Source organism: Solanum verrucosum, unplaced genomic scaffold (genome assembly GCF_900185275.1).
Source record: "Solanum verrucosum unplaced genomic scaffold, falcon-dt-bn FXZP01000028.1, whole genome shotgun sequence".
Lineage (NCBI taxonomy): Eukaryota > Viridiplantae > Streptophyta > Magnoliopsida > Solanales > Solanaceae > Solanum > Solanum verrucosum.
The window spans coordinates 1,934,183-1,947,260 of NW_026020183.1; the positions used below are offsets into that span (position 1 = coordinate 1,934,183).

Sequence of the window (13,078 nt, forward strand, 5' to 3'; positions counted from 1 at the left end):
ACTTATTGGATCAAGTCAACAAACAAGTCATAATCCACCCTCTCTAAATGTATTGATTTTTCCAAAGAAAATACTATTTAAGTGTTTACTCATAATTCATCTATTTAAATATCAAGCAGCTTGATAGATAGCATATGAAAAAAAAACCTTGATAGCTAGCATATGAAAAAAAAACCTTTGCTTGATAAATTAAAATAGAGCTAATGTTTCATGTTAACAACTTGCAGACGGTTTAATATCAGCTAAGGAATAAAAAGATGGAGGTCACCTTAAAAGATGACAATGGAAACACAAAGTTAGAGAGACGTGAATGATCTTCAAATTGGAGACAGTCTCCACGAAGGTGGTCGTTTAAAAGACATGAACATGATTTCATCATCCAACATCCAAAATGTTGCCAAATTTCCTAATTCTCAAGTTGCTTTAGTCCTGAAGCACGACATATCAAATGATTGACTTTCGAGGAAAAGTGATGCAATAATGGTGATGGAATCTCTTATCGCAACTATGAAATTTCAAGCAGGAATGAAACCTCCAGGAGGTGTCTGACAAAATAATAAGGAAGTGAATTATCACGTAAACTCCTTACAGATACCATAAAAATCAGTGGAAACAGTAATGTCTTATAGTCATCCCAAATCGTATTGATACTTTATCGTGTCAACACTACAACCTTTGTTATTCCTCGTAGCACAATACTCCTACTGATAAGTGGATTGCCCTTTGGGAAAAAAGTTTTTTATGTGGAATTTGATAATTATTATGTGGTTGACAATCATCTCAATAGCACTCACTTATGGCATATCAATATACATCATCACGCTTGAGAATGATTGAGAAAAATATGGTCACGTTATTGAAGTTGTTGTTATAATGTGAAGCTCTATAATGACATTACTTTTGCTCGAAAACATAGTTCGTTTGGCCAATAAATGGATGATGAGAAAAAAGGAACATTAAAAATGCACATAATATTTTGGAATAATATTTGTTTGTGTGTCAAAGTAGCATTATATTATTGAGTGTAAAAGTTTTAGAATGTACACGAATTTTTAATAAACAATCATGATATATTAAAATTTATATTTAGAATATTTTGTTTTGATTGTTCTCATTTGCTTATTATTTTCTTAATTAATTGACATTTAAATCAATGTGTAAATCCTATCTTTAAGAATGCATATAATTTGCACGTCTAAAGTAAATTTTAAAAAATGCACATGATTTGCACATATACAAATCTTATATGACTACATGATAAAAGGGGCACTTTAGATCCCAAAACGTCAAAGTTCAATATGACATTGTGGTGATAAAAGTTACCACAAGAAGGAGTAAATGTGGTGATAAAAGTGACCACAAGAAGGAAGAACTCGCATGAGTTTTCCCTCTTCATAGACAACATGGCCTATCTTACACATGTCATGATTAGCACATTCCTACTTAAACATTCGAAATATAGAAAATGTGCTAATCAAAACATATGCCTCGTCACAAAAAATCTCTATATAGAAAGACCCAGTAGGAGTAAGGGTCTATCTTATTGGCTCTCCACATAAAGTGTTCGTGAAGGTCTTTTTGAGATGACCTCTCTCATCTTTGATTGCTTGTCATCCCTTATCACCATTGTATTCCTTCCTATTGTACACATATATTTCCACTAGCAAATTCAGAGTCTCCAATTGATTATTATTCTTCACACATAAATGCAGAACATTTTCATCGCGATCAATCGTCTGCAAAGCTGCAAGATAGCTCGCTTGAACCAGTTCCTTAATAACCGCAACTCGACCTTTGATTACTGCAAGATGTAAATGATTTCTACCTTCGCAATCATGAGTCAGACACATTTCAAGATTCACTACTAACAACTTCTTAACAAATTCTACATAACCTTTGATAGAAGCAACATGAAGAGCAGATGATTTTCGAACATCCAACTCAGCAGGAAGCAAGAGATTTCGAGAAAGAATGAATTTCACTAACTCAATGTGTCCCCGCATTGATGCTATGTGTAAAAGAGTTTCATTAAAACAAGTTAAGGTAAGTCTATGAAGAATCAAAACATCTTATTGAAGTAGTTCTTGTAAAGTAATTACATCTCCTTCAACTGCAACTTCATAGAGTTTCTTCTCAATCTCCATCTCCTTTAATTCCCCTGTTATTTTCTTTTTTCTAATTGCCTACAATCTTGCAAGAGGTTATTTAATTAATAGTAGAGATAAGTTTTGCAGCTACAACCTCTGTGGCTTCTCGTATCACAATATTGTTGCTGATTAGTGAATTGCTCATACGAACAAAAGCTTTTTATGTGGAATTTGATGATTCCTATGTGGTTGACAGTCACTTCAATAGCACTCACTTATGGCATATTAATATACACCATCATGCCTAAGAATAATAATAAAAAATTTGGTCAAGTAATTGAAGTTGTTGTTACAGTGTTGAACTTTGTAATGACATTACTTTTACTCAAAAATATAATCCGTTTGGCCCATAAATGGATGATGAGAAAGAAGAAAAATTAAAAATACACATAATATTTTGAAATAATGTCTACTTGTGTGTCAAAGTAGCATTATATTATTGAGAATGGAAGTTTTGAAATATATACAAAAAATTTAAAAACCATGATATATAAAAATTCATATTCAAAATATTTTGTTTTGATCGTTCTTATTTGCTTATTATTTTGTTAATTAACGGACATTTTTAAATCAACGTGCAAATCCTATCTTTAAAATGCACATAATTTGCACGTCTTTAATAAATTTTAAAAAATGCACATGATTTGCATATATACAAATCCTATATGACTGCAGATAAAGTGGGAATCAACAACTTACTTTGATGTACTTGTTGTAGCCTAAAATAAGACATGTTGCATGCACTAATTGTTTTTATATAGTATCTATACTAGAGACCTAAATTGTAATAATCATGGTGACATTTCGGGCACTGATTAACTCCAATTGACCACCATCCACTGATGTTATCATGGTGATATACATGCTCGCAAGGGAGAATGCAGAGAGAATCTTTATCTACATAATCCTCAGAACATATGACACTCTCTCCACCATTGTGGTCAGAAAATACAATCATTATAAAATGTATCAATTATTGCATTTGAGTCAACTGGCTGTTTAAGTTCTATAGGAGAAATCCGAGCTGCTATACGAGTATCTTGTACCGCTACAAGAACACCCTGAACCACTACATGAGTATACTGATCTACTACTGGAGCATCCTGCATCTTTATATCGCCAGCAGCAGAAATATGAGCATCTAATATCCCTTATTTGCTCATTCGGAAATAAATTTCTACATTATTTCTCTTTTAAGACTTACATAACATTATAATCTTTTTGTAATACATCGTACCAAATAACCAACGCAGTCTGTTATCAATACTTGGATCGAGTATAGCAAATGATGACGAAAGTCAACCCGTTACTTCCAACTTTGAGTCTAATATCTTTAGTATGGCTGCAAATTAACAGTTAACTGAAGTTCCTCGCTCTTCCTTTTTGTTGTTGTGGCACCCTTACACATCATCTATACTTCTATACTTCTATCTATGTATCTATGTATCTATGTATCTATGTATCTATCTATCTATCTATCTATCTATCTATCTATCTATCTAACATGAACTTCCAAACTTCAATGTTGAATTACTATAATATCCCCAAATAAAAATATTCAAATTATTTAATATATTTATTTAATTAATTTTATTATATTAAAAGTAGATAACTTTTCACATTATAGAGTTGTGACTTTTTCGAAGGATTGCGACTTTTTTGAGGGGTTGTGACATTTCCGATGTGTTGCGACTTTTTAGAAGGGTTGTGATTTTTCAAAGGGTTGTGTATTTTCCAAAGGGTTGTGCCTTTTCCGATGAGTTGTGAATTTTTCAAAGGATTGTGACTTTTCTGATGAGCAGTGAATTTTTCGAAAGATTGTGACTTTTCTAATAAGGCACTGATTCATACTACTATTTTTTAGCTATAAATAGAGGGTGTTTCCTCTAACTTTTAATCTATGATTTTTAAAGTTTTCTACTCTTCTTCTTCTTAAAAAATCTCAAATGATATATGCGACACTTGATTAAGGTCAAAATTCAATGAAATTTGAGGTACCACATAAGAAAGAGTTGGTGAACAAATCGTAAAAACTCATTCATCAATTCACACTCGTAATTTTCTATTACGATTTTCATCACGTACATACTTCAATATTATTTATATCATTTTAGAAAATTTATACCCTTTTAGTTAACCTACATATTTTATTTATTAAAAAACACTTATTTTGCTACAAATAAGTCATAACAATTTCAACCTTCATGTTTCTCCGGTTATTAATCACAACCATTCACTTCTTATAAATTCTTGGGGATTTCTTTTGTGCGACAATTTGAGATTATTAAAAAATTTCATAAATGATTAATCCTCAATCTGTTGATATGGTTCGCCGAAGTTCATAGCATGAAAATTTAGGTATTTGCTTTCTATTAAATTAGAAAAAAAAGAACCGAGAAATGTGGAAAAATACTACTAAAGAAATGTCACTTTCTCCCGATATTTTAACTTTGAGTGAATTTGAAAATGTTTCCATGATATCTGGTCATTTTGATCTCAAAAAGCAAGTAATTCTATGACAATCTATACTAATCATTTAAAAGTACTTTTTCTATGTTCTTTCAATTATAATCATTTACTAGAGTTTAATTTAGTAATATTAATTTAATTTTACAACATCGTATACTATATGATATGATACACACGTGTTGTGAAACTAGTATTATACTAAAAGTGGGAAGCCACAAAAGTAAAAGTTGAAATACTATTTTGCCCCTATCTTAATTTAAAATGTTATAAAATATCTAAGCAATTATAATAATTATATCATATTATATTATATTAAATACTAAAAATGAAAATGTGTTTTAAAAGGAATTTTAAGAATGTCCCTCCATTCTCCAACATAGCTTTTGAGCTTTCTACAGAATTCTAGGCAAACTCTATGTCTCTCCATTCTCCAACATAACTTTTGAGCTTTCTACAGAATTCTACGCAAATTTTTGTCTTATAAATACCATGTGCATGAGGTAAACTTATTATTGGCAAATACCTAAGCTAATTCGCCTTTCAAAGCTCATAAGAAAAAAGAATCTGATTTCATCAATTACAGAAAATGCTTAAGCATGGAGATCGTCGATTAAGGTAGAAGATTGTAGTGGAGAGTTATCTTGCTTTCCGAAGGGTTTAGGCTTAGTGGTGTCTGTCATAGTAGTACTTTTATTCTTGTACTATCTTCCTTTTGCTTTCTACCACCAATTGTTTTTATGATGTTTTGGTTATTGCACTTCTTTTTTTTGTTACTGTTTTCGTAATAGTTGTTATATTATATTATATTCTCTTGGCCGTCATTTTTCTTTTTCATATTTACTCTGATTTGCTATACTCGACTCAAGTTGAGGGTCTTTTGAATTGATGTAAGGTCTTTGCACACCCTACACTCTCTAGACGAATTTTACGAGATATGTTATTATTATAAAAGAAATAGCTATAAATCAGACAACAAATTTAAGTGTTTGGACTGAATTGATAAATGTAACGTTTGGGCTGAATTAATAAATGTACATCTATTTTTCTTTGTTAGCTAGTTTTGTCGAGAAATATGCTTATTCATCCTGTTTGATCAGTTATTGATAATTTTTAAAATTTCTTTTGTCTTTAAATTTCAATTCTCTTAGTTAATTTAATATTTAGAGTTAGAGGTATTTACATGCATTTACAGTAATCTAGAGTATAAAATTCAATCGGCATATTTCTATATACCATTATGGGTTATCTAATATTGATTTTCTTCACGTATTTATTGCTAGATGATGACTGTGTTTGTCCACTTTTTCAAATTTATTTCTATTCAGCAAATAAATAACTAAAGTAATGAATTACAGTAAGGGAAAATGCATAAATACCCCCAACTTATGCCCGAAATCCCAGAGACACACTTATACTATACTAAGGTCCTATTACCTTCGAACTTATTTTATAAATAATTTTCTATCCCTTTTCGGCCTACGTGGCACTATCAACTAGATAGCTTGAAAAAAGAGTCAACACGCGTTGGGCCCCAAAAGATAGTGCCATGTAGGTTGAAAAGAGGTAGAAAATTATTTATAAAATAAGTTTGGTGGGAGGTAATAGGACTTTAGTATAATATAAGTGTGTTTTTGGGATTTCGGGCATAGGTTGGGGGTACATATGCATTTTCCCTTACAGTAAACACATACAAGTTCAAATTTTAAATTCACAAATTTTAAATGGTGTCTTCGTATCTTAACAACAAATATTTTCTCAAGTGACATATATTTTAAAATACATTTTTGATTTATTATTTTATTATACAAATTAAGCTGAAAATATATATGCAAAGCATGTTCCATATATATAATGGTGTGTGAAGCAATGAATATGATGTCTTGCATTGCTGGTAAATTTTGTTCTACTTTTATCAGAAATAAGTATGTAATAAGTATTATCTAATTCTGGAGAAAATATGATGCATACTTCGTTATACATAATTTGCAAATTATAAAATTTGTTAGTGCAATTACTTCCCTCTCATGGTTTGTGCCTTTTGTTTTTCCTCTTTAAACTTGTAGATTTCGAATTTCGAATATGGATAACTTATTGATTCTATATTTATTTTCTATTTATAGATTATATGAATAAAGTCTTACGAATCAATAGGTCGAGACATATTATCGTCAGTCTGTATTGATATTTGTCTCAAGTTAGTCATTTATAACTTTATTAGAAGTGTGTTAACTACAAAACAAAGTTTAAAAATTATCGATAATAGCTTCAATGAAATTGATTTACTGTTGATAACTTCAAAGGAATTGATTTTAAACATTACAATGTGCCCCTCATTTAATGTTTCTTGACGCACATTAAAAAAATATTACTCACTTCACACGATTTACATAAAAAATTTATTGTTCTAACGAATCTATAAAAATTCACATCCAAATACAACAAAATACGTTTCTAAGTTCCTACGATGTAAGATCCTCAACAAACGCTCTTACGCTAACCAGCTAAAAACGAAAACAAGTCCATTCAGCTTATTGTAGTGAAATAAAAAGGGAAAATTCATAAGTACCCCCAGCCTATGCTCGAAATCCCAGAGACACACATAACCTTTACTAAGGTCCTATTACCCCCGAACTTAATTTATCTATAATATTCTACACCTTTTTGGCTTACGTGGCACTATCCTTGAAAAAAATGTCAACATGCGCTGGGCCCACAAGATAGTGCCACGTAGGCCAAAAAGGAGTAGAATATTACATATAAAATAAGTTCGGGGGTAATATGACCTTAGTAAAGGTTAGGTGTGTCTCTGCGATTTTGGGTATAGACGGGAGTAGTTATGCATTTTCCCAAATTAAAAAAAAAAAAACAAAAACTGCTAGACATACATTTTGGCCAATTACTCTGCCTTCTTGTCTGCGTGTTTTGTTCTGTTCATAGCTTGTGAGTGCTTATCTTCAGCCAACTTCGAATTAACCTCACTCCTCTCCCTGAAGTACCTCTCGAAAGCCCGTGGAAGAAATTGCGGAATCAAGAAACCAAACAGATTGATCGAAAAATACGCCAGATTAGCCACTGCCAGTCCCTTCCCAAACCAGTACCATGTCACATCCTGAAAACAATAAATAATAATAATAATAATAAAGTACTTTAGTTACAAATATTTCATGGAATTAGTTTCTAAAAGATTTGATACAATCAATCAATTTTTAAACCAAAAACACATCCGCGAACAAATCCGTTAATTTGATACCTATATGCAAGGCATTATAGATGGAGTACCTTGAATTGTGCATTTGGGGGTAAAGTCTTGTTGATCCACACATCTTGTATCCAATCAATCAAGACAACGATCCTTCTAACTGTATAAACCAGGGGAACAAGTGCTCTAATCGGCGGAGAAAAGAGGGACAATCCACTTATAATATTCTCAGTTAGAATTTGAAAAGAAAGCAAGAACAAATGAGGAGTGGCAGAGCGAACCGCATGTTGATCACCCCTAGCAAATCCACCCAAAACATATGCCAATGGCAAGAACAATCCAACACTAGTACCAGCAACCATATAAAGACGGAAAAACCGACTGCCCTGAAATAATATCTCGTGGGAACTAGAAGTAGTTGTGCCAAGTGATGGAAACGCAAATCGCGAAAGAAGCAAAAGATATGCGGATGCAAGTGCTGGGAAAATTAGATCAAGTAATGGTACAAGACCACTAGCGGAGAAAACCATAATGAAAGCTACTAATTGTAGCTCAATTACTCGAAGTGATCCCATTACACCTTGTTGTCGCTCAGGCTTTCTTGCTGAAGATGTCGTCTCATCTGGACCCGTAGCTAAGGTTACCCCTGACATTTTAATTGCCTTCAGATTATAATTTTCCTAATTTTTTTTACCTGTAATCCAAAACATAAAAATCTTTTAATCTTTATGTGATTAAAAAAAATTACTATGTATAGTTGATTGCAAGTAGCTTTAATCTATTAGCTATTTACTTATAAACATGCATTGATGGGATCCAAAAATAAACGGCAAGTAATTTGTACTGATGATGGGCAAAGATTATTTTTTCCTCTGAAGTTGTTTTCTTAGGGGCAACAAATATGCATGTTACCAAAGAGGGCTAAAGCTTTCACTAACCTTAGTTAATAGTTATCGGATGCTATAGGTTTGAAGAACATTTAATAAGGAGTGTTAATGTCTTTATTAATTATTATCAGATTCAATGTCGCTATATACTTTAAAATTATTTAAAAAACTGCTAATTGTGCAGTAATTAATTGCTTCTAAAGACGAGTTTTTGATGTAGTTCATGTTATTAAACAAAATTGCATGTCTTAACACCTGTGCTTGGTGTAGGGAATTGAATCTGAAACCAGAGTGAATTGTGTCATCAAACAATAGCAAATTCCATTATTTTGCATCAGCAAATCATTCAAAACTATCTTTTATATGAGAAAAAAGATGGATATTGTTACTTTCTTTTCTGCAATTAATTATGATAATGATATAGATTCTACTTAGTGATTCAATTAAAGTAAACAGAATATGAAAACCATCCAACTGACACATGTTGAAAATTGTAAACGCAACAAATATTCCATTTCTAACCAAAAGAAGAAAAAAAACATAGCAATAATTAATTAGAGAAAAAAGAATCATTAAGAGTAAAGCGTTGTGGATTTGAATAAAAGGAAGTTTGAATGCTTTGAATAATAGAGGAAAATTGAACTCACAGTAGCAGAAGAGGGGCCAGCAATTGCAGACTATGTTTTTTTTACCTTACAAGAGAGACAAGGAAATTGATGAATTTTGTTTTGTGAGATTTTCTCATATCCTAGCAGTTGACACGTGTAATAGTTTCTACGTGTGTAAGGGTGTACGTGGAAGTCTCTAAAAAAAAGCTTAGTTAGTACCGTACATCACTACTCACTAGCATGCACATCCTTTTATTTTTTAGAACCAAAAGGAAGAAAGCATACGATTTTTTTTTTTATTACAATACATAACAAGATTTTATTTTAAATAGAAAAAATTTAAGGAAACTATTCATGTATCCTATGATTTAAATAGCAAAAAATATTTTTTGTTTTTAATTTTCTTTTAAAAAAGAATGATGTATTTTAACTAAATGTTGTAATTTTAAATTAAAATTATATTAAATGTATTAAAATATTCTTAAATCTTAAACATGTGTGATACGCATGTAGAAAGCTGAGTTTAAAGTATAACTAGAAAAGAAAATCATTTTTTTGAAACACACCAAGAAAAGTATGTCCTTTTTGTTAAACGAAGTAGTTATTTTACCTAACGTAAGCTTTACCATTTGAAAAGGACATCTTTCTTTGGTTTTACATCGATTAATTTTTAGTGTTTCTATTGATATTGGATATTACTATTTTTGGTTATCTCTGTCCCTTAAACTCCTTCACAAGTTCACATCTATGAGATAGATTGAACACTTGACTTTCAAATGCAACACCATGAAATGATACGCCTCAAATGTCAAGTACTCTCTCAATCGTATATACATGATACTTCTCGGAAATACATTAAAAGTTCGTGACTCATGGGAGACATCTGAGGTCCATACACTGACACAAACGATCTTCACATGTTTGTGCGGATAATCTCAATACACTATCATAAAATCAAATAATTAACAATCTCTATGTGCCCAACTTATAATCACAAATCGATCTCAACACGATCGATATCCACGTGTTAGACATTTACACATACTCAATCTCATGTCAATGTATATGTATAATATAATATCAATAAAAGGGGATGATGATACACCTCAATCAATCAATTATCGATATGACATATAATCACCTTAACTATCATAAATATGTGGGTTCAATTAGAAACACAACTACACAAAAGAAACTAAGTCATTAATATATCAACTAATGCTCTTATGCTTTGACATTCTTTGATTACAATCCATCATTCTATAATAATAAATTTACATTTATAACACCGATACTCATACCAATGCCCATCACACCATTGGTACGAGACTCTCATCTTTCTCCCTCACCCATTGTCTATTCTATTTTTAATCTTTTATTAGAAAAACTTTATTCAACAAAGTCTGAAAGTTTTAACACACCTCGAATGCTAAATAAGTGTCATGAATCTTCAAAATTTTTCCTTTCCCTTTTGTAAAGTTTCAAAACATTCCCAATATATCAAATATACAATGTTCATAAGCAAATGAGTCCATAAACACTCATATTACTATATGTCTAGCCTAGACCCAAAACTCACCCAAATCTATAATTAAATTCATAAATCTTAGTGTCAACTAATATGCAAAGTCTCATATTGTTAAACTATAAGCCTAACGTTAAATCTCAATTCCTCTAAACATTACAAATTTGTTACTATTCATGTAATACAATATACCTAACATTTACTTACCTATATAAATATACCAAATCATAAATCATAATGTGACAATAATAAGAAAAGTAAGTCAAATTTCGAACTATTCACTGAAAGACCGCGATCTCCAAACATCAAATCCCTACGCCCTATATCACTGAATATCTATTATAATTAGTCATCATATAAAATTAACCATTAAACAAAATAGTCACACCATATCCAGGGACCCATGTCGAATCAACAACCAATTTCAATTCAATTACACTTTCTGTTCAACCCAACCAATTGATGACAACTATTTTTTTCAAACTTCCACCATTACATATACTACTAATAATATCATCCAACCCAATATAAAACTTACCCTAAAAGGGGTTTGATTACATTAAAGTGAGCTTTTCTCTCTCTTTCGATAGAAGCCGCACGTTCCCCCTTTTTTTTTCTTCGGTTGTGACCCATATATTTAACTCCACATAGTTTAATTCACTTTTATTCATGACTAAGTGGCATAGGGTGTTAAATAAATTATTAACTTAGCCCACTAATCATCAATTAAATTAATTCTCTAAAATTATCTGTCAATTAAACAATCATAGTTACCAAATAGTTCAAATATTTTCATTTAAAGAGTCCATTATGAAATAAAGAAATCCTAGTGTTGAAAACGACCTAAAGGGTTGTTACATTAGGCGTAGTCGAACTAACGGGTCGTTACATTAGGTGTAGTCGAAGTAATTTGCCTACTAATGGAAGTAGGCTATGTTTTATTTCAAGTGACAAGCCCAATGCTACAACTCTTTCCCTGGATGTCCTGACATATTGTTGGAATATATACTATTAACCATGTGTTTAGATATAATATTTATTATAGAATAATTATTTATTCATTTTTAATAGATCATATAGTCGTTTATGGTGTTTGTTTACTTATATAATAGATGATTTAGTGTGTAGAGTTTAAGCTTATAATACACAGAGGATTAAATCATCGGTTCTTATAAGTATAAATTTTTTTGTTCACAATCTAAGATGAGAATTGGACATGCCATTGGTATGATTGTAGCACAAGATTATATGTAATTTATCTTGATTATGGGAATGGTATAGTTCCAACTTCTTGTACTAGTGCATTTTGTATGTATTGAACGGGACCGAGTAGAGATAGTTGCTTTAGACTGACTGACAAAAACATATTCTTTAAACTATTAAATGTACTTATATTCTTAATCTTGATATAACTATTATGATCCGTATATGTTAATTATCGTTTTGATATATTAAAAGGTGAGATTCTAAGATGGGTCAATATACCTGGTAGATTGGATGATGATAATATATATTGGTGAAATAATAAGTTAGTTGACGGAATTCATGTCTTGATATAGAGATTGATGATATGCCTTTTTGAGAAGCTTAAAAGTTTTCATTGTGTCAAACCTTGCAAATGGATTAATGAATTCGGCACATGAAATATGTTAAGCAGTGCTCTAAAGGAAATTGATCATTGAATTAAGTTCGTTAGTAATTTAATTTATTGATTAGTATCGGTAATCTTAACATGGGGAATTACATATGTGTTTAATGGGGAATTTCGAAATATAAATGGAGGAGTACAATTATGAATTTCTAGTGGAATGATTTGTAACTTATTATGGGAAGAATAATTCAAATTAATTATTTGGAATTATTTCCATAATAGGAAGTCTCAGTAATTAATTTTGTGGTCCCTACCGTGCCCATATTTAACTAGAACTCACAGTCTATTCTAAAGGGAAAAGGGAGAAGTATGTGTCTTTCTCTATTCTAAGGAAACGGAGAAGTATGTGTCTTTCACTATTCTAAGGCAAAGGAGAAGTATATCACTTTTTCTATTCTAAAGAAAGGGAGAATTAAGGACATGACTTATTCTATTCTAAGGAAAGGGAGATGTACATGTCTTTTTCTATTGTAAATAAAGACATGGTATTCCTTCTCCTCCCTGGACTAGGAAGAAATCTCTATAAATAAGGATTCTTCTAACACTTGAAAACATGAAGTGTTCTATAAAATACTTGTCCACCTAAGTATTG

At 31.1% G+C, this 13,078-nt stretch overlaps 1 protein-coding gene and 1 pseudogene across 1 annotated transcript; one reads left to right on the top strand and one right to left on the bottom strand.

Annotated features, from left to right (window-relative positions):
* The first annotated feature begins 203 nt into the window (after positions 1-203).
* On the top strand, positions 204-2,528 carry LOC125829289 (uncharacterized; annotated as a pseudogene).
* A 4,962-nt stretch (positions 2,529-7,490) lies between these two features.
* On the bottom strand, positions 7,491-8,468 carry LOC125829238 (uncharacterized). Its single transcript, XM_049508487.1, has 2 exons — positions 7,896-8,468; positions 7,491-7,725 (listed from the first exon to the last, which is right to left on the bottom strand). Exons 1-2 carry the CDS (start codon positions 8,466-8,468, stop codon positions 7,513-7,515), a joined length of 786 nt encoding a protein of 261 aa, XP_049364444.1. The 3' UTR covers positions 7,491-7,512.
* Between the last annotated feature and the right edge of the window lie 4,610 nt (positions 8,469-13,078).

Coding starts and splice junctions, on each gene's coding strand:
- LOC125829238 (XM_049508487.1), bottom strand. CDS start 8,468: ATGTCAGGGGTAACCTTAGCTACGGGTCCAGATGAGACGACATCTTCA. Junction 7,726..7,895: donor CCCCAAATGCACAATTCAAG/GTACTCCATCTA, acceptor TATTGTTTTCAG/GATGTGACATGGTACTGGTT.